At 41.6% G+C, this 26,551-nt stretch overlaps 1 protein-coding gene across 2 annotated transcripts in view; it reads left to right on the top strand.

The window, feature by feature from the left end:
• The window catches only part of ABCD3 (ATP binding cassette subfamily D member 3), a 104,299-nt gene that overhangs the window by 34,946 nt on the left and 42,802 nt on the right, over window positions 1-26,551 (top strand). Inside the window, exons 2-7 of one of the 2 annotated variants that reach the window (XM_089677291.1) lie at window positions 4,527-4,563; window positions 9,213-9,311; window positions 9,424-9,512; window positions 13,402-13,471; window positions 20,540-20,637; window positions 22,645-22,768. In XM_089677291.1, coding sequence (XP_089533417.1) covers window positions 4,527-4,563; window positions 9,213-9,311; window positions 9,424-9,512; window positions 13,402-13,471; window positions 20,540-20,637; window positions 22,645-22,768 — 517 coding nt within the window. Of the gene's footprint in view, window positions 1-4,526; window positions 4,564-9,212; window positions 9,312-9,423; window positions 9,513-13,401; window positions 13,472-20,147; window positions 20,218-20,539; window positions 20,638-22,644; window positions 22,769-26,551 lie in introns of both variants that reach the window. The other variant, XM_089677290.1, reaches the window with a different exon arrangement.

Raw genomic sequence — 26,551 nt, 5'->3', positions numbered from 1 at the left:
AATAGGTATGGTTACAAATGGATCAAAATTTGTCTGGTCCCTACTGATTTATTTCAGTCCATCTATGGCCAGTCTTAGTCATTTTAAGATGCATTTCCATTTATTGTGCTGAAGAATAAACGCAAATCATTAACAGGCTCTCGTTGAAGGGTGGATGAATCATTGTAGGGTGTGGCAACGTGTTCTCAGTACTGATCTGCTGGTTAATGTATCCTTTTAGTAGTTCTGAACTCTGCTCTTCATTTCCAACACGTGGCTTTCTGCTACTTCACCTTCACAATGGATGTCTTGTAATTCACTTTTCCATTTGTACCTCAGACCTTTTTGGAACAGATAACTTTCAGCTGTAATGTAGCTTTCTTTTTACCTATTTTTCTGATTGGATGTTCATACAAGCAAAATTGTCATCCTCATTTCATTATCTGTGTCTCATAACGTTTATTGATGAGACATGGCAATATTTTAACAAGTGACCAATCTAGGCATCATTGTATATTCACTAAATGGATAAAATACTCCACCACTAAAGATCTTTGTTGTTTAGAATGCATCTTTTTAAATATATTGAATAAGTATTTAGAAGTTACTTTTAATGTTCGAGATAAACCTGTATTTCCAAGCCACACCTAGAAAACGTAAAGTGTATTTAACAATTGCAGTCATGTAGGGTCTTGTTAAAAAAAAAAATCTTGGCATTTAACAAAGAGCAATACTTTTGCGTTCATATATTTTCAGTAACATTGGCTATATTTTTGCAGTGGTACAACCCTTAAATATGCAGAACCACTAATTCCAGGAGGCAAAGCAAGAAGTAATTCTTAAAGCGTAACTCCAGTATAAAACTGATTTTAGACTTTTGCTTGGTTCAAATAAGTTGCTTCTAGCGCTCTTTTTATGATAGGTCCTGTGGTTGACCGTTTCAGCACTAGTACTGTGAAGCGTTGTGTCATTCACTCTCCCCTCATACATTCATAAAACGTCTTGTATTCTGCTCACTGAAGGAGACAGGCCTGTGATATGGAGGGGCTGAGGCCAGATAAAGGGACAAGGAATGGCTTCTGGAGTGTGCTGACTTTGGCGTGCATATTGTTTTAGAAAGAGTTGGTAAGGCAAACCTCACACTTAGCCGAATACCTTAGCCATTCTTCTCTTGTTCTGTAAATTAAGCAGCACTGGTATAGATAAGATATACTGTAGAAGCAAATATAATGCATGTAATTACTGTTACCGTGTGTGTGTGTGTGTGTGTGTGTGTGTGTGTGTGTGTGTGTGTGTGTGTGTGTGTGTGTACAGTGAAGGAAATAAGTATTTGATCCCCTGCTGATTTTGAATGTTTGCCCACTCACACAGAAATGATCAGTCTAAAAATCGAATGGTAGGTGTATTGTAACCAAGTACTAAGTCATGTTTTGTGAAGGGGATCAAATACTTATTTTCCTCCATGAACATGCAAATCAGTGCATAATTTGTTAGACATGCATTTCTTCCCGCCACATTAAATCCTTCTTTGCATTGAGTTACTCATAAAAGATTGCTGTGGAAGGGGTTAGTAGCCATTTGAACATTAAACCTCTCTGGCTATAACCCCTCCAAGCTGAGCCAGGCACATGGATGCTGTGGAGGGAGGGCAGGTATACTGATAGTAAAATCCTGGTCATGAGCCGGTTCAGGCTAAAAGAGTGCTGTACCACAGAGGAGGAAAAATACTGAATTAATTACCCTTTTAAAGTGGGAACACGCGGCCTTGGGAATCCGACTTTACACAGCTTCAGTGTGGAGAGAGCAACACAGGAAGCGACACCAATGGGAATAGAGGTGGACAGGCACTAGCTGTGCTGCTTCTTCTGTATGTAGCAACTGGCCATCTTTATTGTTTGGGAGGTGGGTCTTCCAGGACCCCCCTTGAGTACCATCCTTGCTGTCGCGTGCCACCTCTTGCACAAGTGCCGGGGGTTGCCTACCCCTGTTTTAGAAATGTATTGCTTGATTGTACGTGGAGCTGATCTTTAACCACCTCCTTCCCGCCATATAGTAATATGACGGGCACAAGGTGGTTCTCTCGTTCTGGGAGGACGTCCTATGACGTCCTCCTATTCTCACCACACATGTGCGCCTCAGGGAGCGCGCGGCGATCGGTGGTGTGCTATGTCCCTCGGACACAGTGGATCACCGATCACGAAAAGAGCTGAAGATGTCGGCTCGGTCATGTGATCATCTGTGTCTAATCACAGCTGATCACATGTAAATGGAAACGCCGGTTATCTGCATTTCTCTCCTCTCGAGCTGTCACGCTGACAGCTCGAGAGGAGAGCCGAGCTGGTAATCGGCTTTCCGCGGAGGGGACATGTACACTGATTATTAGGGCACTGATGATCAGTGTGCCCTGATGATCAGTGTAGCCCCAGCAGTGCCACCTGTCAGTGTCCATCAGTGCCTCGTGCCAGTGCCCATCAGTGCCACATATCAGTGCCTACCAGTGCACATCAATGACACATATTAGTGCCCATCTGAGCTGCCTTTCAGTGCCACCTATCAATGCCAATCAGTGCCGCCTAACAGTGCCAGTCAGCCAGTCAGAAAGCTCTATCTGCCACAAAAAAAATTATAAAAATTTCATATGGGTACAGTGTTGTTTGACTGTGCAATTGTCATTCAAAGTGTGACAGCGCTGAAAGCTGGAAATTGGCCTGGGCAGGAAGGGGGTATAAGTGCCCTGTAGGCTAGTGGATAAAGAGGACCTAGACACAGTGTAGTTTTTAAGAATAGGTCTGCTGTAAAGTAACTGCGTCTCAGGCAAAGTCGCAATGAATTTTTCCAGCATGTATCCAAAGATCTTTAGCTTCTACCTTTCACAGTGTTGCTGGCCTCCTAGTGCAATATTGAAGCACTTGAAAACGCAATACAAATATCACCTTACTGAACGTCTTCATATACTGAGAGCAATACTGTGTCACTCCAGTCCATGTATAGCACAGACTTATGTTCTTACAAATCTCTACAGAAAACCGCATTTAATTCATACGCTGCTCAAAGTTTAAACAAAGTTACGACGCTTTAGCAAATGCTGCCAAATATTTATCTCTGCCCTTGTCTAGAGATCATTTAAGGACATTTCAGCAAAGGCTTTCCCTCCTGCTGCATTTGAATGTTTGCACCTTATATTTTGCCTAGTTTATCATATATTTCTGTCACACATATGGAAGATCAAAAGTCTTAGAGGAGTTCTTGATTTTTAAAAAAAAAATGTATACATGTAACAACACTCTGAATTGATTTCTCTTATATTGGTTACTTTTATGGGAAGCATTATCCTTTATATAACGTAAGGCGTTCTACACCTCGTGCGGTGTCACCTCATTTTCTGTCTGCTGAAATTCATGCTACTGTCAGGGTACTGATGTTCTCATGTTGAAATGTCAAATTTGTACCATTATGTGCTGCTCACTTTCTTTACTGTTACCTGCCTTATAGCAGATAGCCACCTAATGCCAACTCCTACTAAAAGTTTTTTTTTTTTTTTTGTAATGGATGATATAATGAAGACTTAGATACTTTAGGAGTGGCAAGCAGCCTTTTCTGATTGGAGAGTTTCTGTTTTGTTGTAAGTTCCCTCCACAACCACTTGATGCACGTGTCACACCAATCATTTGCATAAATTGCCTTTATTATAGGTTGTTTTTTGTTTTGTATTAAGGAGGCTGCATCAAAATTGTGAATTGCTAGATGTGAACCTTTTGTGCTTTTCTGTATTTCTTATAATAGCCTGCTACTTCTTTGATTCTTACATTCTTTAGAAGCCGTGCCTGTCCTAGTCTAGTAATCTTTGAACTGTGTCGATTACTTAAGTAGGCAAAAGGTTTTACAAGACATTTGGTGAAAGTATAGACTGCACGTGTCTAACAAGTACCTTGTCCGTCATACCTGTAAATGTTCTTACGGCCGTATTAGTCTTGCAGGTTTGCAAAGATATATTTTTAAAAGCTCTTTGGGTCTGAGGACTTCTAGTCAAAATAGCTTGCCTGTTTATGCATAGAATGCCACAGCCTGTTGTATGATCTGAATGAACTCGGTCACAGAGCTACCTTACATTGCACCTGACCTATTGTAATCTGTTTTTTAGCAGAGACAGCCACCGTCATAATCAATGCTTTATAAAGAGCTTGTTGGATATACAAATTCAGTAAATGTATAGTACATATTTATTGACACAAAAAGCCATCATGTATTTCTTTGATCCCATGTTTCTCCACAGTTTTGACAAACTGTCATCACTAAAACAGGTGAACTTGAACTTTCCTGCTTGTCTGTCACCAGGAGATCCCTTTATAGCTGGTCTTAGGAATATGCTAGTCACCAAGCTAAACTAAACCAGTTTATTTTCTGCTTTGACTTTTTCTCATTTTAAAAAGTTTTTGTATTTATTTTAAGTCCTTGTATAGTAATTTTAGCTGAAGTACCAAACTTCTCATTTTAACCTCTTTTGTATTGCTGTAGATTTAAAACTGATTTTTTTTTTCTTCAAACAGAAAGAAGAGTGGGAGGACTCCAGTACAGAACAATGAGGTGATTATGCCTTTTGTCTTTACTTAACAAAATGGGTAACCCTGAATATTGACTTTATTAACATGTACCTTTTCACCTTTAGTGGGCTTTTTTGTTTTGCTTTGAACAGATTGGTGAGTGAAAAGACCACTTGTCAAATTTTACGGTTTTCCGAGACTGTTATTTATATTCTGTTATGAGGACTATTGAGGGAAAATTTGTGATTGGGAAATGGACAACAATAAAATCCTGACCGGTTACAAAAATTTCTTTGTGTTGCTCTTAGAGGCATTTTTCTTCATTTTCTGTCCCGTGGCAATCTTCTCACTAGACAGGAAGTGAAGGAATCGCTCCAGCAGAGCCTCCAATAGACGTAAAAGCTGACAGGTTAAAAGCCTGCCACACTCTATTCAAAACTAAAAAAAAAAGAAAAAAAAGTTTTTAGCTGTAGACACTCTAACTTTTTTAGCTCGGTAAAGCTGGCCATACGACTTTTTTTTTCTTTCGTTCAGCCTCCACACAAAGGAGGTGAAGAGGAGGTATTTAATGCCATTCCCCACCAAGACATTGTATTCAGACAAAACCAACCAACACCATCAGGATACAGATGATTGGCAGCAGTGTCATGGTGCCCAAGGTTGTCATGCTGCACAATGAAAACCCATGGCTTTGTGTAACAAAAGGCAGGCTTGATCCACCCACTGGCTTGTACACAATAGTTGGACAATTTGGGGAAAATTAAATGCATTTCGCCGAAGAACCCAGAAGTCATCCCAACGTACCACGACACCCAGGTTGAAAAAGGCTGCTTTAAGATACAGTTAAGTCCATATATATTTGGACACAGGCACAATTTTAGTTTGGTTTTTTTTGCAGGTATTTACCAAAACTTATTCAAGCTATACCGTATTTTTCGCTCCATAAGACGCACTTTTTTCCCCCAAAAAAAGGGGGGAAAATGTCAGTGCGTCTTATGGAGCGAATATGGAGCGGCCGGTCCGGTATTTCCACTGCCGCCGTGTCAGAATACCGGGCCGGCCGCTCAGCTCTACAGCGGGACCTTATAGAGATGACTGCTGACCTTTGGGGAGGGAGGGGGAGCCTATACCTGAATTTGACAGGTACCCGCTCCCACTTCCGTGGAGTTGTCCTTTCATCTTACCCGTTCCTCTATCCAGCGGCGCGGTCTTCCCGGCTTCTGTAGTGTGGGCATGACAGCCGGTTGCCAAGTGCGCATGCGCAAGAAGCGGTGCTTTTTGTGAATGGTAAGGTGGCACCTGGGACACATGACAGATCCCAGAAGCCGCCGGACCAATCACAAAGCGCAAGTGCTTCTCGCTCATGCGCACTGGGCACCCGGCTGTCATGCCGAATGCCATTACAGAAGCCGGGAAGACAGCGCGCGGCTGGATAGAGGAACAGGTAAGATGAAAGAACAACTCCGCGGAAGTGGGAGCGGGTACCTGTCAAATTCAGGTACCCGCTCCCCCCCTCCCCAAAGGTCAGCAGTCATCTGTACTGTCCGCAGTCTCTGGTCATCCCTGTGCTGTCCGCAGTCTCTGGTCATCCCTGTGCTGTCCGCAGTCTCTGGTCTCCCTGTGCTGTCCGCAGTCTCTGGTCATCCCTGTGCTGTCCGCAGTCTTTGGTCATCCCTGTGCTGTCCGCAGTCTCTGGTCATCCCTGTGCTGTCCGCAGTCTCTGGTCATCCCTGTGCTGTCCGCAGTCTCTGGTCATCCCTGTGCTGTCCGCAGTCTCTGGTCATCCCTGTGCTGTCCGCAGTCTCTGGTCATCCCTGTGCTGTCCGCAGTCTCTGGTCATCCCTGTGCTGTCCGCAGTCTCTGGTCATCCCTGTGCTGTCCGCAGTCTCTGGTCATCCCTGTGCTGTCCGCAGTCTCTGGTCATCCCTGTGCTGTCCGCAGTCTCTGGTCATCCCTGTGCTGTCCGCAGTCTCTGGTCATCCCTGTGCTGTCCGCAGTCTCTGGTCATCCCTGTGCTGTCCGCAGTCTCTGGTCATCCCTGTGCTGTCCGCAGTCTCTGGTCATCCCTGTGCTGTCCGCAGTCTCTGGTCATCCCTGTGCTGTCCGCAGTCTCTGGTCATCCCTGTGCTGTCCGCAGTCTCTGGTCATCCCTGTGCTGTCCGCAGTCTCTGGTCATCCCTGTGCTGTCCGCAGTCTCTGGTCATCCCTGTGCTGTCCGCAGTCTCTGGTCATCTCCTGTACTGTGTCTGCAGTCTCTGGTCATCCCTGTGCTGTCCGCAGTCTCTGGTCATCTCCTGTACTGTGTCCGCAGTCTCTGGTCATCTCCTGTACTGTGTCCGCAGTCTCTGGTCATCTCCTGTACTGTGTCCGCAGTCTCTGGTCATCTCCTGTACTGTGTCCGCAGTCTCTGGTCATCTCCTGTACTGTGTCCGCAGTCTCTGGTCATCCCCTGTACTGTCCGCAGTCTCTGGTCATCCCCTGTACTGTCCGCAGTCTCTGGTCATCCCTGTACTGTGTCCGCAGTCTCTGGTCATCCCTGTACTGTGTCCGCAGTCTCTGGTCATCTCCTGTACTGTGTCCGCAGTCTCTGGTCATCTCCTGTACTGTGTCCGCAGTCTCTGGTCATCTCCTGTACTGTGTCCGCAGTCTCTGGTCATCCCCTGTACTATGTCTGCAGTCCATTAGTTCAGAATTTTTTTTTCCTGTTTTCTGCCTCTAAAACCTAGGTGCGTCTTATGGTCAGGTGCGTCTTATGGAGCGAAAAATACGGTAGTTATGTAATGGATATGGGCTGAAACTGCACTCTCAGGTTTAATTTGAGGGTATGTACATCCAAATTGGAGGAAGGATTTAGGAATTACAGCTCTTAAAAGTAGCTATCCCCTGTTTTTCAAGGGACCAAAAGTAATTGGACAATTGAATATAATCATAAATAAAATGTTCATTTTTAATATTTTCTTGAAAATCCTTTACCGGCAATGACTGCCTGAAGTCTGGAACCCATGGACATTACCAAAGACTGGGTATCCTTCTTTCTGATGTTTTGCCAGGCTCTAACTGCAGGTGTCTTCAATTGTTTGTTTGTGGGTTTTGCTGCCTTTAGTTTTGCCTTCAGCAATGAAATGCATGCTCAATTGGGTTGAGATCAGGTGATTGACTCGGCCATTGCAGAATATTCCACTTCTTTTCCTTTAAAAGCTCCTGGGTTGCTTTTGCAGTATGTTTTGGATAATTGTCCATCTGTACTGTGAAGCACCGTCCAATCAACTTTGCTGCATTTGACTGAATCTGGGCTGACAGTATCTCTCTAAACACTGCAGAATTCATCCGGCTGCTTCTGTCACATCATCAAAAAACACCAATGACCCAGTGCCACTAGAAGCCATTCCACTGCTTCCACCATGTTTTACAGATTACTTTGTGTGCTTTGGATCATGAGCTGTTCCAAGCCTTCTCCGCACTTTTTTTTCTCGTCATTCTGATACAGATTTATCTTAGTTTCATCCATCAAAAGACTGCTTTTCCAGAACTGGTCTGGCTTTTATTAGATGTTTTTTGGTAAAGTCTAATCTGGCTTTCCTATTCTTCAGGCTTATGAATGGTTTGCACCTTGTGGTGAAACCTCTGTATTTGCTCTCGTGAAGTCTTCTCTTGATTGTAGACTTTGACAATGATATGCCCACCTCCTGGAGAATGTCCTTCACTTGTCTAGATGTTGTGAATGGGTTTTTCTTTACCATAGAGAGGATCCTGCGATCATCCACCACTGTTGTCTTCCGTGGACATCCATGTATTTTTATGTTGCTGAGCTCACCAGTGCGTTCTTCTTTCCTCAGAATGTACCAAACTGTTGTCTTGACCACTCCTAATGTTGCTGCTCTCTCTCTGATGGGATTTGTTTAGTTTTTGAAGCCTTACAATGGCCTTTTTCACTTGCGTAGACCGTTCCTTTGAACACATATTGTAGGTTCACAGCAATAGATTCCAAATGCAAATACCACACTTAGAATCAACTCCAGACCTTTTACCTGCTTAATTAATGAAGAAATAACAAAGGAGTAGCCCACACCTGGCCATGAAACAGCTTTTGGTCCAATTGTCCAATTACTTTTGGTCCCTTGAAAAAGGTGGGATGGCTACTCTTAAGATCTGTAATTCCTTAAGCCTTCCTCCAATTTGGTTGTACATACCCTCAAATTAAACCTGAGAGTGTGTCCAAAGACCTAACTGTATATAGAAAATGAGAGAAATGAGACATAACAAATAATTGAGTACTTATGCAAAGTTCACATGCCTATTTTGAAACACAAAATCTTCGTGGATTGTGTGCGTAAACAGAAATAAAGTACAGTTGGGGACAGATGTTTGTGAAGCCAAAATTAATAAGCAGCAAGCACTATTGTGATTTAGGATAATTAATCATGAAAAGCATTAATATGTAGCTGTAGGGTTGCCTTTTAATGAAAATTTTTGAAGGCATATGTAGTGTTTGAAGCGTACACTGGTTAGTACATGGATAGTAAAGCAGATAGTAAATCACGGGTGATCTGTAAAGAGAGTGTGTCAGAATGTTTCCTAAACAAATCATATGATAACTTATAAGTGGGTTCTCTTATTCTTTTGTTGTAAAATGTCAAGTGAAAAGATAATCTACCTGCATGTTTCAACATTTCCAGCCTTTTCTTTTTACAGAAAGAGGGAAAGAAAGAAAAGGCTGTGGTCGACAAAGTCTTTTTTGCAAGAATTGGCCGCATCTTAAAAATATTAGTCCCTAAAACAGTCAGTAAGGAGGTCAGTACATTGTGTCCATCTGTTAACCCATGTAAAAGAGTGCCTTCTATTCCTCTGTATTCGTGTATGCCATCGGGTTTTGTGGTCACTAAAAAAATTGTTTGTATTTTAGAGTGGATATCTGCTACTCATAGCTGTCATGCTGATAGCTCGCACGTACTGTGATGTCTGGATGATACAGAATGGCACTTTTATTGAGAGGTATTTAAAGTTTTATTTTTTGTACATTAGATAGGTCCATAATAGGAAGTACACTAATTGTCAGTACACCCTGTCATTTAGAATAAGAGATGGAAATAAAGACTGCAAATATTTACCAATTAAACTGCAATTTATTATATTATTGTAAAAACACCTGCGTAGTGTTTCAAAGCAGATTTCCTGAGTTAAGCGCAACCTGCTGCCACTGATAGCTTTTGTTTGCTCTTGTTAATATTGTACATTGTGCCATTGTATTTTTACTGATGAGCCTGTCAGCCTGTGTAGTTTCCAGGAACTGTAGAAGCTGTGAAACCCCCCCCCCCCCCCCCAAAAAAAAAAACATGACAAAACTAGTTGCTAGTGATACCTGTGGAAAACCTGCAGCAGATCTTTTCCTCATTTCCTGACAAACCTTGCTTAGTTTTGCACTGTCTGTGGATGTGGTCGTCCATGTAGATGCAGGGCTTTTCCTTCTCATATCATGTTTCTGAGGACTGGTGTTCTGATAAATGATGGAATAATAACCAAGAAAAAGCCGGAGTGTTTGAGAATGCTCAGATCCTCAAAATTAATAAAACAGAGGAGATCCTTTGCACTGCAGGTCCCCAGGTAGATCTACCGCAAGAACCGTAAGCATCACACCAATGACATCACTTCAGATTTTGTGAAATTACCATTTAAAGGCACAGTGTCTTAAGCTGGCCATGCATTCAAAAATATGAACCGATTTTTAAAAAATCATAGCTTAATTAAAGATTTTTTGTTCGAATTTCGCCCCATTAGTGGGCTGAAGCAACGGCTGCTTTTCCTACGGCCATTGAATTTGAGTAATCGGATATTTTTTGAAAAACAAATGAATTTCTAATCAATGATTGGAGAATTGTGTGAGAAATATAATAAAAAAAGAAATGAGCATGAGCTGTGACCTGGAAAGAAAAGAAGATTCCTAGTCAAAAAAAATTATTTTCTGAAGCAGAATGAGGTGAATTTGAAGGCTTGGTTGGTTGAATTTCAAAATCAGTGGTTGCACCATCAGACGAAATGCATGAAATTTCCGATTTTCTAAACAAAATTCATTTGAAATTTGACCCATGTATGGCCTGCATTAGATGGTTCAACATGTGAGATACACAGCTGTGAGGTTTTGAGGCTGCATAGGCACAGGAATAACTGCTATTTTCAGGAGGAATTCATAACAAAAATATATATATATATATTTTTCTAGATACTGATTAGGCACAAAGACCCCTTAAAACCCCCCTCCCAACTTAAGTGGGCTTTAATGCCCAGGAGGCAGTAAAACATCTATATCACATGACTGCTATGATTGGCTTTCACAGCAGTTATGTGATCGGGAGTCTGTCCTCTTGGCTTCTGATCAGAAGCCTTGACCGAGAGCTCAGTACACATCCTGCCTTCGTGGATGCATGTGCGCAGCAGCTGGGCTACCCTTTTTTACACATGTTTTGCGTGATTCACAAGAGGTTAACATTTCTAGATGGTCTCTGTAACGTAGCACATATTCACTTTCAGGTCCACTGTAAAGCAGAGCTAAACCCTACTGTTCTTTAAAGGAGAAGTACAGCCAAAGATTTCTGGCTGTACTTTTCCTGTGAATCACAGGAGTGCAGTTCATTCTACATTCTTGTGATCTGTTTTCAGCTGACTGCAGACTGAAGGTGGCTGTCTGCTGACGTTACTCAGCCTTTCCACTCTCTCAGCCAGCTGGGAAAAGACTTCAAAGTCGGGGTTCACCCCAGAGTCCGGAGCGGCACCTGGCTCAGCCTCTCAGTGAAGCGCTGATGGCATGAGCCAGCCGCATCCCCCTCCACAGCCCAGCGCTCCAGTGAGCGCTCGGGGGGCTGAGCAGACAGCGGTAACTGACAGTCCCACTCTACTCAGAGCGGAGAGGAGAACTCAGCGATTGGCGGTCATGTGATCGCTGAGTTCTTATCCTTGGTGCCGATGGGGGACAGATGCAGCATCGGAGCAATGCTGCATCCACCTAGGTAAATATAACTGGGGGGGAAAAAAAACTTCTTTTAACATTTTTAAATCTTTTTTTTTTTTTCACTTAACTTTGTTGCTATCCCATAGAGGACCAATAGCCCCATGTGTGATAGTATATTTGTAGTGACAGGTTCTCTTTAATAGGTAGACAGGGGGAAATCGCTTGAGGCATCACACCAAGACCTCAAATTATGGCAAGATTAAGCCTTTTAAAGTGTTTTTTTAGTTCCAAGAACAAAATGTAATATATTGCAGCTTTACTGGTCCTCAAATATGGTTGCTGCATGAGGTTTTTTTTCCTTTTTTTTCAAGCATTTTTCCTTTATTTTCATGTGGTGGTTAGTAAGGTGGTGGTTTATCTGTAGCATAAAGGGCCATGGCTCTATAGTCCTTAAAGGTAGCTAAGATCAATGCAGATGATTACATTCAGCACAGGGAGAGAGCACAGAAAGTTTTCAGGTTACAACATTTCTGGCATGATCAACATGCTTTTTTTTTCACTTATCAAACAGATTTAATAAAACACTCTCAAAGTACCGTATTTTTCGCCATATAAGATGCACCCAATTTTAAAAGAGGAAAATCTAGAAAAAAAAGATTCTGAACCCAATACTGTAGTAAAATATTTTATATCAACTGTGTAAAGTTAATAGCAGTTTAAGAACAATTTTATGCCAACCATGTAACAAATCCAGAAATGAAAGAACTCATGGTTCGGATTGTTCCACGGATCAGGAGTCACGGATTGGATCTTTTTCGGATCAGTAAAAAAAAAACAACAAGACAAACATACCGGTACGTTTTGTCTTTTTGTTTAATACATCATCCACCATTGCCCCCACTCATCACGTAATGTCCACCATTGCCCCCACTCATCACTGTAAAGTCCACCATTGCCCCCCACTCGTCATCACCATCACTGTTCCAGTGCAAAATTGCCCCCACATTAGTAATAATAGCCAGTAACATTGCCCCCACATTAGTAATAGCCAGTAACATTGCCCCCACATTAGTAATAATAGCCAGTAACATTGCCCCCAACATAGTAATAATAGCCAGTAACATTGCCCTCACATTAGTAATAATAGCCAGTAACATTGCCCCCAACATAGTAATAATAGCCAGTAACATTGCATTGCCCCGCTCCTCACCTGTTGTTGATCCGCGCTATGGTAGGATCCACGAGCAGAGGGGGTGATGACGTCAGCGTGCACCGCCGGGTGTACTAAGATGGCCGACCACTCCAGAGATAGGCCAAAGCCGCGGCTTTTCCTACGGCCGTGGCCGCGCCTCACGGATTCTCTCTCTATTCGTCGTATAAGACGCACCAACTTTCCCCCCCCAGTTTTGGGGAAGAAAAAGTGCGTCTTATACGGCGAAAAATACGGTATACTGAGCAGATCAAAAGGGACCAAAAAATTAGACTGTCTCCTGATCATGTGACCACATTATTAGGAACTCCACTTCCAAATGATATAAGAATCGTAAAAATATTTGCGTGAAAGGAACTCATTTCAAATGCATGGCAGTAGAGTTTTTTTTTAGAAATCCTTAGGCCTTCCCATAGTCTTCCAATTGACTGCAGTGAGACTGCCCGCAAAGGGTTGCACAGAACACCTATGCATTTTATGCGGGTAAACATAGCTGTCACTCATGGCACAGATTTATATGCCCCGTGTGAATGGGGCCTTTGTGGGCTACCAATTTGTGATCTCCAATATTGTTTTATTTTACATTTTTACTGTCTCTAATTATTGGATTGTATAATTTTAACTTTTTACTGTGCATTCTTACAGGCTTGCTATTATATGATATATTTTGGCAAATGGAATTTGGTTACATAAGTGTTTTTTTTTTTTTCTCCTAATTCTTGTTTCAGTGGAATCATAAGCAGGAATAAAGCAGTTTTCAAGAAATATTTTTACCAATATATAGCGGCAATTCCCATGGTAAAATTTTGTGGGAATCTGTTGGCTGTAAAAGCATGACATTAACTACTGCTTATTTATGTAATGGTGCATGGCTGAAGCACAGAGTGAACTGTTTGTATGTGATTCATATGTACAGTCATTTGAAAAATTAAGTACATCACATGGAAATTGTTTGTTTTTTCTCTGCATTTATGAACAGGCAAATTTTAGATCTTCATTCAAGCAGTTGCTATAGATAAAGTGTGATATACTTGAGTAAAAACACAAGGAAAATATTCATTTTCAATAGTTTATTCAACAGTAATATCCATAGATTTACTTGTGTACTGTGAAAAACATAAGTATACTCTTAGCCTCAGAAGCTGGTATCCCCCCCTTAGCAGAAAGAATGTATTTTAGGTGATTGCATAAAATTGCATAACTACCTACCAGTCTGTGACAACTCCTCCATGCAACATTCCTTGCACAAGCCTCCCCAATTCAAATGCCCTGTAACATTCAGTAGGATTCAAGTCAGGGCTTTGACTAAACCAATCTATAACCCTTCATTTTTTTTTTTTTTTTTATAAGCAATTTGTTAGTGTGATATAATTTTTATTATGTTGAAAGGCACACTTTGATATAAGACGCAGCAAAGCAATTGCAAACCATGCTTCACAGTTGGTATTAGCTTCTTCTCTTATAATCATTTCTTCTGTTTGTGTCAAACATGTTTACTGTTACTGTGACCAAAAAAGTCCTATCTTTGATCAGTCCATAGCACATTGTTCCAGAAGGCCTGGTCCTTTCCTATGTGTTCAATGTCAAACTGTAATCTTGTCCCCAGTGTTCTTCTTGCACAATAGCTTTTTCATCAAATACAGGTTAAATTATAATTTTGGACACAGTGGAGAGGGGTTAGAACACCTGTCAGTTTTTTATTGTGGTTTGTGCCACCATTAGGGAGATTCAGCCTCTCCAATTTGTCCTGTTTACTGCTATCCTCAAAAGTGAAAGTAAAAGAAACCCAAAATTTTGGGTTGTCCCCAGAAAGGTAATAGGGGGGAAATATTCCAATGGGGAGACTAGTTCTGGTGACATGGGGTCCCCAAGGAATTCCCTTAATTTGCAGAGATTTGGTCACTTTCTGGTTTGGCTATGGGACAGGAAGTAAAGGCAAATTTCCCCAATGGGACACAAATTGTTTTGTCTATAGTCCTACTTTAGGCTGGTGCAAACACATTCTGATTGTAGATGCAATCCCTTTCAGACCAGCTATTGCAAGAGTTACCTGCAAATCCCTCAATGAGGAGGGGTTCTTGTAAATTTGGTGTCAAAGGGACAGCTCTTGGACTGAACTTGCTGGGCTAAGGGTCCGGAATAAATTAGCAGCCATTTGAAATCTATGCTAGATCATTTTCTCTACAAATTAATTACTTTTAAAAAATTTGTGAATTCTTTAAAACCCTTGCCAGACTCTAGGGCTTCATTCACACTGGCCGTTTGCCTAGCTCTTCTAAATGCCTTTTCTCCTTGTAGGAGAAAAGCAGCTAAACCGCAAACACGTTAAGGTGCCTCAAGCATTTGGGCATTCATTCATTTCGTTGGTCAGAATATTAATTTATTCTGACTATTGAAATGAAAGATATATTTAAGCACGTCAAGCATTTTTTCTGCTCAAATGTTCTGAATTCACAAGTTATGTGTTTTTTGGGGTTTTTTTGGCCTCTAAGCTCTCCTTTTCTAATATGGCTGTAAACACATACGGTATGTGTGCATGGACACACAGGCTAAAATAGAGGGTCATTTATAGGCTGAAACAAAATTCAAATGCCTGCAAAGCCTTAGGCATACACTGTCTCCTTTGAAGGCCTAAGAAAGTTGTTGTCATGATAGCACCACGCTATGAAAAAACATTAATGAAAACATTAGACCTTGGATATCTGAGGTTAACATAAAGACGGATTGCACCTGCATACTCCCTAAAGAGGTTCTAATCATTGGTTCCTAATATGAAACACAGGATTCTAATTACATTGAAGTAGGAGTATACTTAATTTTCCCATATGACAAATCTGCATTTGTGTTAATTTAAACCAGGGGTCTCCAAACTTTCTAAACAAAGGGCCGGTTTACTGCCCTTCAACTTTTAAGGGGGCCAGACTGTGACCAGTGGGAGAAGAAAATATTCTGGTGTCAGTGAGCGTAAACCATGCCCCATCATTGGTATTAGGGGGAGGAAAAATGCCCCATCATTAGTATCAATTAAAGGAATAGTGCCCCATCACAGGTTTCAATGGGGTAATAGTGCCTCATCACTGGTTTCAGTGGAGTAATGGTGCCCCATCACTGGTTTCAATGGGGTAATAGTGCCCCATCACTGGTTTCAATGGGGTAATAGTGCCCCATCACTGGTTTCAATGGGGTAATAGTGCCCCATCACTGGTTTCAATGGGGTAATAGTGCCACATCACTGGTTTCAATGGGGTAATAGTGCCCCATCACTGGTTTCAATGGGGTAATAGTGCCCCATCACTGTTTTCAATGGGGTAATAGCGCCCCATCACTGGTTTCAATGGGGTAATAGCGCCCCATCACTGGTTTCAATGGGGTAATAGTGCCCCATCACTGGTTTCAATGGGGTAATAGTGCCCCATCACTGGTTTCAATGGGGTAATAGTGCCCCATCACTGGTTTCAATGGGAGAAATAGTGCCTATCAGTGGTATCAATGGGAGAAATGGTGCCCCATCATTAGTATCAATGGGAGAAATAGTGCCCCGTCGTTAGTATCAATGGGAGAAATAGTGCCCCGTCGTTAGTATCAATGGGAGAAATAGTGCCCCGTCGTTAGTATCAATGGGAGAAATAGTGCCCCGTCGTTAGTATCAATGGGAGAAATAGTGCCCCGTCGTTAGTATCAATGGCAGAAATAGTGCCCCGTCGTTAGTATCAATGGGGGAATTAGTGCCCATTCATTGTTATCAATAGGAGGAATGGAGCCACATTGTTGATGTCAGTGGGAGAAACTATGCCACACTGTTGCTTGCAGTGAGAGGAATAATACCTCAAGGGCTGAATAAAAGCAAGCAAAGGGCCGAATCTGGCCCCCAGGCCGCAGTTTGGAGACCACTGATTTAGACTATGAGAATGAATACTCCAAGGCATTTTTTTGCATTATTTGGTCAGGTATATCACCATTCTCTATAGACCGCATTTGAATGAAGATCTGATGTTTGCCTGTTGAAATAGGTTAGTCAACAATTTCCATGGGGGTGTACTTCATTTTTCACATTACTGTATATTGTAGCAAGTCACCATCGTGCATAGCGCAGAGTCAGAATGGCCAGGAATGGCCTTTTTTAGTCCTGCTTAATTTAACAATATGCTACATGAAGTCCTTACTGTTGCCATTTGTTTTAAAGAGAGCTTTTGCACCCCCCACAAATTTTAAATTTTGCTGAGAAAATGTATGTCTGAAAACACCATTATTTAACCTAAAATAGAATATAATATAATTTTTAAATCTAAGCAATTTATAAAAAAGCTTAAACCCTTTACTACCGCTATATGCATATACAGTATGTGTAGGCCTTAATGCCCAGTCACCACATATAGGTGAAACTCGAAAAATTAGAATATTGTGCAAAAGTTCATTTATTTCAGTAATGCAACTTAAAAGGTGAAACTAATATATGAGATAGACTCATTACATGCCAAGCAAGATAGTTCAAGCCATGATTTGTCATAATTGTGATGATTATGGCTTACAGCTCATGAAAACCCCAAATCCACAATCTCTGAAAATTAGAATATTACATGCAATCAATAAAACAAGGATTGTACATGGAACAATATCGGACCTCTGAAAAGTATAAGCATGCATATGTACTCAATACTTGGTTTGGGACCCTTTTGCAGCAATTACTGCCTCAATGCGGCGTGGCATGGAAGCTATCAGCCTGTGGCACTGCTGAGGTGTTATGGAAGACCAGGATGCTTCAATAGCGGCCTTCAGCTCTTCTGCATTGTTCGGTCTCATGTCTCTCATCTTTCTCTTAGCAATGCCCCATAGATTCTCTATGGGGTTCAGGTCAGGCAAGTTTGCTGGCCAATCAAGCACAGTAATCCCATGGTCATTGAACCAGGTTTTGGTGCTTTTGGCAGTGTGGGCAGGTGCCAAGTCCTGCTGGAAAATGAAGTCAGCATCCCCATAAAGCTTGTCTGCGGAAGGAAGCATGAAGTGCTCCAAAATCTCCTGGTAGACGGCTGCGTTGACCCTAGACTTAATGAATCACAGTGGACCAACACCAGCAGATGACATGGCTGCCCAAATCAACATAGACTGTGGAAACTTCACACTGCACTTCAAGCATCTTGCAGTGTGTGCCTCTCCATTCTTCCTCCATACTCTGGGTCCTTTTTTTCCAAATGAGATGCAAAAGTTGCTCTCATCAGAAAAGAGGACTTTGGACCACTGAGCAACAGACCAGGTCTGTTGTTCTTTAGCCCAGGTAAGACGCTTCTGATGTTGTTTGTTGTTCAGGAGGAATACGACATTTGAGGCCCATGTCCAGGATCCATCTGTGTGTGGTGGATCTTGATGCACTGACTCCAGCCTCAGTCCACTCCTTGTGAAAGTCCCCAACACTTTTGAATGGCCTTTTCCTGACAATCCTCTCCAGGCTGCGGTCATCCCTGCTGCTTGTGCACCTTTTTCTTCCACACTTTTCCCTTCCACATAACTTTTTTTTAATGTGCTTTGATACAGCACTTTGGGAACATCCAACTTCTTTTGAAATTACCTTTTGAGGCTTTCCCTCCTTATGGAGGGTGTCAATGATGGTTTTCTGCACAACTGTCAGGTCAGCAGTCTTTCCCATGATTGTGATTCCTACTGAACCAGACTGAGAGACCATTTAAAGGCTCAGGAACCCTTTGCAGGTGTTATGGCTTAATTAGCTGATTAGAGTGGGACACTTTGAGCCTAGAATATTGCACCTTTTCACAATATTCTAATTTTCTGAGATTGTGGATTTGGGGTTTTCATGAGCTGTAAGCCATAATCATCACAATTATGACAAATCACAGCTTGAACTATCTTGCTTTGCATGTAATGAGTCTATCTCATATATTAGTTTCACCTTTTAAGTTGCATTACTGAAATAAATGAACTTTTGCACGATATTCTAATTTTTCGAGTTTCAGCTGTATATGCATCACTGTTCTGGGCCTCTCCCTGGGACTGTGGCTGAGCTGTCATGGACAACTCACAGTCAAGTACTGAGGATCTGAAACCAGTAGGACAGACTCCTGATGACTTCAGCATCATGCAGTCAGTCACAGTGTTGCATTCAGATTCAGAGCCCCTTTTACCAGTCCCAGGTATCACTGCCCATTTAAAGTGTCGGCTTCTGCCAACGTAAAGGGGTTATCACTGAGATTTTATATATAAATACCATATGACGGAGCATAGAGTGCTGTAACTAATTCCAACCAATAAAATATTAGAATTTACATAGGTGTACTTGGTTTAATTAAAGGTGATAAAATGTACATTTGGATAGGATAGAGTAATAGATAGTAAGATAAAATACAACTGGACCCTGTGCCACACTTTTATTAAAGAAAATTCATACTCCACCTATATTACAGTCAGTACCCCAATGCTTAAAAAAATAGTAAAAGGAAGGCTGAAACATCTTCGGCATCTAGTACATTGTGGGTGTGTTAAATGCTTGGTTACCTGTTCTGGTCTGTACATCTATGTCCTGTAGTGATGTAGGAGTTGTAGCCAGGAATGTAGTAATCTAGAGAATGGAGCAAGAATGAAGGAGGAGACCAGGCTTCTGACATTCAGGGAAATGTCAGATGAAGAACATTTCTTAGCAGACGCAGGTCTGAAGACAGGGGAAACCAGCAGTGAGAGGGATAAACTTTAATCCTTTTCTTTGCAGGGCTACCTTTTTGATGTAAATTTTTAAAATGTGACAGTTACTTTACCCACAACAACTTTGATAAAAATAACGTTTCTTATTGCTGGAGGCTGCCATTTTGCTGAAGCCTAGAGCCACTGAACAACAGTAAATCATAAAGTGGAACTAAACCCATCGATTTATTTGTCTTCAGAAAACAGTTACATTTTTGGAATGCTGGGATTGCTAACTGTCAATTTTATTGCATTCTCAACAAAATCGATAAACCATCAAATGGTTGGTGCAATAACTGATCACATGTGCAGCAGCATGGTAGTTGCAGATCAAACAGAAGCAGCTTCCTTGGCTGTAAAGAATAGGAGGGTTTAATTCCACTTAAAGTTGTCAGCAGATCCTAAAAATAGAGAGCAGCTGAGCATGTGCAGAGCAGGGTGAGACGGTGTGTTACTGGATTTTAAACCGTCTAGGCACTTATTTTTAATGTTTTACAAAGCTGTACCTGTAAAAGGGGTCAGCCTGAAGTGATCTAGCAGGACTTAATTTTCTGACTAAAATTGCGCTTTAAATAACACATTTACTTATCTGTGTTCCAGAAATCAAAGTGTACCTTGAGTGCCTCCAACTGTAGCTAATCAGCCTGTTGATTCTAAATACTTTACCTGATCTGTTCTTTGTAAATTAGAATTCCAACATGTTTTCTACATAGGCATGCTATTTACATATTCTAGTAAATGTATTACGTGTATGCTATTAACACTATGTGCATGTGATGGTTTGCAGTGCTATCATTGGTCGCAGCAGAAAAGATTTTAAGAGGTACCTATTCAACTTTATCGCCGCCATGCCTGCCGTAAGTTTGGGTTTTTTCTCTTCCCCCAAAGTAATTTTTTGTAAGCAAACTGAGCTGTTAAAATAATTAAGGATTATGTTTGGTGCTGCTTTGCTCCAGGCTCTGACTATATTAATGATAGTCACAAGTTTTGCTTCTGTTCTTTGCAGAAGGATATCTTACTGATTGTTTTGGTACAGGAATGTTCCTGATTGCCAACATTCAGTTTTGTTTATAAAAGTGTTTTATTGTTTGGAAAATGGTATGGGCAATACATTTATTTCTTTAATTTTTTAATGTAAAACACTGTAGCTTTTTTAACATTATTTTTCTTGTTTATCAGATCTCATTAGTAAATAATTTTTTGAAATTTGGCCTCAATGAACTAAAGTTGTGTTTTCGGGAAAGACTAACTAAATACCTCTATGATGAATATCTCAAGTGAGTACTTTTTGTCTATATTGAGTTTTGACACTGTTTTGTTAGGCTGCAGTGGTGCATTTTTTAAGTGGTCATAGTCATTATATGATCAGATCCAAACAGTCATATTCATACTTGTGTCCTACAATTTTTATTATTGCTGTCATCCAAGAATGGTAGGCTTTGGTATAGTTCCTCAAGAAATGCAATTGCTTTCCCAACACAGAGGTCCCGTTGGGTTAAGCAGAGTAGACAACTTCACAAAAGTTGCATTTTGGCTAGTGAAGAATGGTAAAGGCTATCTAGTGAGCATGAAAGTATAAATGAAGCTATATGAGCATAAGAAATGCACTTCTAGCATCCTTCATCCCTTGTAGATGTTGGCCACCTAGGGGCTGATTTACGAAAACTGGAGTGCGCAAATCTGGTGCAGCCCTGCTGCACGAATCTGCTTCCAGGTTTTGCTTTTTTTTTTTTTTTGTCAAAGCTTAAAGTGGTTGTAAAGGCTGAAGGTTTTTTACCTTCATGCATTCTATGTCTGCAGCTGCTCCCTCAGCCCCCTCAATACTTACCTGAGCCTCATCGCAATCCAGCAATGTGAATGTCAGCCTCGGCTGTCCCAGGTCTCTACCTCCTCATTTGCTGAGACAGCGAGCGGGAACCATTGGCTATCAATGAGAGCCAGTCAGCCAATGAGAAGAGAGAGAGGGGGCAGGGTTGAGCCGTGTTCCGTGTGTGAATGGACACACGGAGCAGCGGGTGCCCCCATAGCACACTGCTTGCTGTGGGGACACCCGACAAACAGGAAGAGGCAGGAGAGCCTGCAGGGGACCTGAGAAGAGAGGAGGATCTAGGCTGTTCTGTTCAAAACCACTGCACACAAGTATAGACATGTTTGTTATTTGAAAAAAATAAATAAATAAATAAAATGAACCTTTAGAATCTCTTTTATTGAACACTCTGAATTTAGAAGCTGCTTGGCTACCATGCACAGCTGCACCAGATTTTGCACACTCCAGTTTTAGTAAATCAACCCCCTAATGTCTGTGGTTCAGTTTAGATGTAGAGGCACATTAGATTTTTTTTTACAGACCCCTGTGCTGCTAGAAATATGTAAGAGGCTAGTTTCCCAGCTGACATGCAGGCTTGTGTACTTTCACACCCCTATTTCTCTTCTCTCAGGTTTCTTTTCAGTCGCGGCCTAAAGACACTTCATAAACCAAAACTTCTAGGAGTTTCGATCTTTTGGTCCACCATTGCACTCAGTGGTTCCTTCTGCCAACCTCTGCTTCACTACAAAACACATTAGTAATAAAGGGGTTGGTGGTACTCCTGGAAGTATTGTTTTTGAACAATCTTTGGTCAGGCAATGTTTAGCGGGAGGGAGAGGTAAGCATACTGTATACTTTTCTTCTTTACATTTAACCAGGGGCGGACTGACCATTCGAGCACTCGGGCACTGCCCGGGGTCAGTAGGGGGCCCCATGAGATGCCCCTGGTACCTTTCATTGGCTTTTTTAGGTGTGGGCGAGGACACAGGGGCCCCATGATCTCCTATTGCCCAGGGACCCCATGAGTTGTCAGTCCTCCCCTGCAACTAACCTTTTTCTTTAGTCACTTAGGGTAATTTGTGATGTGGCAAATTACCTGTGCAAGGAAACCTTAGAGAAATGCTGAATGGCATTTGCAGTTTGCTTCAGGTGCTTTTAGTTCATGTAAGGCTGAATAGGTTCTACTTTTTGATCTTAAATAGCATTAGGTGCGGGCCTCAGATTGGTGGCTTCTATCAGAGATTTCCCACCTGTGAATATTGCTTCATAACAGGCTCCCATGTTTTAATAATAAAACCTTTCATTTGCATGGCTTTGTATGTTGTTTTTTTTTTTTTTTTTTATGGATTTACAAAATCTATCTGTTAGTGTCTGTAAAGCTATGACATAATTATGATTTGACTTGTATGAAACCAGTACAGGATTTTCATTTGCTGTGCAGTTGTTTTTTATTATCTGTCACTCTTTTCTGTTTTAGATCATTTACCTATTACAAGATGGGAAACCTGGACAACCGCATAGCAAATGCTGATCAGCTGCTTACACAAGATGTTGAAAAGTTCTGCAACAGTGTAGTGGATTTGTATTCCAATCTAAGCAAGGTGGCTTTATCCTTTTTGTTTTCTTTTGAGATTTTGTTCACATCCAAAAACCTATTTTTTCTTTTCAGTAATTTAGCCTGATTAAGACCCAGGAAACGTTTGCTTTCTTCAGACCATGCTTTGATGCTAGTAATGGTCAGTTGGTTTTCAGTGCTCTCCACAGTGTGGAATGTGTACTGCTGCTTATATGATATGTTTATGATACAAAATTGTGAAGAATATACACACTTCATGGCCAGGTACTAATGTAGTACGTTAAACAAAATGAAACAAAGGGCGCAAACACCTAGTGCGTTATCCACAGCACTTTATATATAAACTAACAAAAAAAATAACAGCATTGTAAGTAACCCAGGTACCAAAAGGTTTGGCAGTCAATGGAACTCCTCTGGTTCAAGTGGATGTCATAGTACTAGCTGATGCATAAACTAGTATGAACTTCCCCTTTATGTATAGGGATCTAATCACTAGTCCCGCCCACTAAAAAAGTCTCCTATCCTAAGAGGGCCACATCATCTTTATTATCCAATCCAGCCTCTGCAGTGCCAATTTCTGTCTGAAGACTTTGTTCAGCTTCTTTGGAAGTTCTTAGTTCTATGGCGTCAAGTTGCTACTTATTTATACTAATGTAGTACACAATATAGCTCAATGTAACTTTGAGCAGTGTGCGTCGTGCAGTGTTTGCTAGAATGAATTGTACATAAACATAGTAAAGGTTATGCTTGATATATGTTTGGGAAACCTTGTGTATTATAATTACCATTGTTGAGAGGGTAAGATGGGTGCTAAACTGAATAACTATGGAAGCTGGTCACTTGTATAACAGGAAATCTACAAGACATGGAGCAGATGTGCAGGTGCCCATTATAGAGCTTGCTACATGTTTGTGCACATAGGACTGCTTTAACCGCTTGCCTACAGGGCACTTATACCCCCTTCCTGCCCAGGCCAATTTCCAGCTTTCAGCGCTGTCACACTTTGAATGACAATTGCGCGGTCATGCAACACTGTACCTATATGAAAGTTTTATCATTTTTTTGTGACAGAGCTTTCTTTTGGTGGTATTTAATCACCTCTGGGTTTTTTATTTTTTCTTAAACCAAAAACCGCTGAACATTTTGAAAAAAAAAGTTTTTTTCTTAGTTTTTGTTGTAAAATTTTGTAAATAAGTGATTTTTCTCCTTCGCTGATGTGCGATAATGAGGCTGCAGTAGTGGGCACTGATAGGCTCCACTGATAGGTGGCACTGATGAGGAGGCACTGGTAGGTGGCACTGATGGGCATTGACAGGCATCACTGATGGGCACTGATAGGCGGCACTGACTGGCACTGATAGGCGGCACTGATAGGTGGCACTGACTGGCACTGATGGGTGACACTGAAAGGCAGCTCAGATGGGTACTGATATGTGGCATTGATGTGCACTGGTAGGCACTGATATGTGGCATTGGTGTGGCACTGATGGGCACTGGCATGTGGCACTGTTCAGCACTGACAGCTGGCACTGATGGACACTGACAGGTGGCACTTCTGGGGCCACACTGATCATTAGGGCACACTGATCATCAGTGCCCTGATAATCATTGTACATGTCCCCTCCGCGGAATGCCGATTACCGTCTCTCCACTCCTCTCAAGCTGTCAGCGTGACAGCTCGTGAGGAGAGAAATGCCGATAACCGGCATTTCCCTGTTTACATGTGATCAGCTGTGATTGGACACAGCTGATCACATGACCGAGCCGACCTCTTCGGCTCTTTCCGTATGATCAGTGATCCGCTGTCACCGAGGGACACAGCACATCGCCGCGCATCTCCCAGAACGAGAAAACCACCTTGCGCCCGTCATTGGACTATATGGCGGGCGGGAGGTGGTTAAAGTATAACAAAACTATAACTATAAAATTAAACATTTATACTTTCAGCACTTCTGTAACAAATAAGAGAAGTCCTACTTTAACCAATACCGTTTACAGCCTTCTGGCTCTGAGTACATCCAGTTATGCTCTAAAACGTTTTCTTCGGTCAGAAAGGTTGTTTGTTCAACTTCATATAGTGTGGATGGTCCTGTCTTTAACCACTTGCCTTCCAGAGGAGCTACCCCTCTTCCTGACCAGGCCATCTTTTGCGATACGTGGCTGCGTTACTTTAACTGACAATTGCGCCCGCATGCAACGCTGCACTCAAATGAAATTTACGTCCTTTTTTTCCCCACAAATAGAACTTTCTTTCGGTGATATTTGATCACCTCTGCGTTTTTTATTTTAATATAAAAAAGAAAAAGACCGCCAATTTTGAGAAGAAAAAAATATATTTTTGTCTTTTTGCTATTAAACATGTCCAGTAAAAAAATTTTAAAGATCAAATTGCGTTATAAATTTAGGCCAAAATGTATTCTGCTACATGTCTTTGCTAAAAAAAAAAAAAAAAATCCCAATACGTGTAAATTAATTGGTTTACGTAAAAAGTTATAGTGTCTACAAATGGCGGTATGTATACTGGAATTTTAATTTTTAAATTTTTTTTTTTATACTAGTAATGGCGGCGATCAGCGACTTATAGTGGGACTGCAGCGGGTATTTTGACACTGGGGGGGGGGACTGACAAACTGTCACTGACATCCCCAGTGACACCAATACAGTGATCAGTGCTAATAAAAAGCACTGACACTGTACTAATGATACTGAGCAGGAAGGGGTTAACATTTGGGGCGATCAAAGGGTTAACTGTGGTGCTGTTTCACTGTGTGCTTGTGTGTTTGCTTTCCACTGTAAGTACGCTGCTTTGTATGGCTCTGATATGCAGAGCCATACAAAGCAGTGTGCATGTGCTGGCAGGGGAGAGGTCTGTATTGTTTACATACAGGTTTCTTCCCCGTCTGTGATACTCTGTGATCGCCGGGTGTCGGTGGAGAATCACCGGCCAGGACACGGTGATTGACAGCCAAGGCCACCAATGGCGGCGCGGGTAGGGCTCATGCACAGCTCACGTGCGCCCCCTACCCAGAGATGTTAATTCACGTATATATGTGATTTTGCGCACCCCTGCCACCCTGTAGCAGTATTTCTGCTATAGGGCGGAAGGGAAGCGGTTAAACAGCTGCCTATGTTTTTAACCAGGAACAACTGGTCTGCAGCAAAAAGATTTGTGCACACACATATGGCCATACCTTGCTGCCAGAAAAAGGATTTGACAAGTTATATAGACACGCCATCATATTGGCTTTTCATAGTCCGTAATCATTAGTACACATTAATCATTCAGTAAACATGTTAACTGCAAAAGATAGCAATATGATGGTCATGTGACAAATCACACAAAGTATAACTGCTTTTTCAATTGACATTATGCAGTGTGATCTGTCAGTGGTTCTAATCTGTGTTCTCTGGCCTAGATCTTTTCATATTGTTTACAGCCTCCTCTCGGCATCTGCTTATGGCCTGTTAATGTCAGCTGCATTTTATCGCTTTTTTTTTTTTTGTTTCTAATAACTTTAACTGTTCTTTAACTGCAGACTGTCAGCTTTAATTTGAGGGTATTTACATCCAAGTCAGGTGAACCGTGTAGGAATTACAACAGTTTGCATATGTGCCTCCCACTTGTTAAGGGATCAAAAGTAATGGGACAGAATAATAATCATAAATCAAACTTTCACTTTTTAATACTTGGTTGCAAATCCTTTGCAGTCAATTACAGCCTGAAGTCTGGAACGCATAGACATCACCAGGCGCTGGGTTTCATCCCTGGTGATACTCTGCCAGGCCTCTACTGCAACTGTCTTCAGTT

Source organism: Staurois parvus, unplaced genomic scaffold (genome assembly GCF_062004578.1).
Source record: "Staurois parvus isolate SC_StPar_1 unplaced genomic scaffold, SC_StPar_1.0 ptg000183l, whole genome shotgun sequence".
Lineage (NCBI taxonomy): Eukaryota > Metazoa > Chordata > Amphibia > Anura > Ranidae > Staurois > Staurois parvus.
This window is presented reverse-complemented; position numbering and strand designations above follow the sequence as displayed.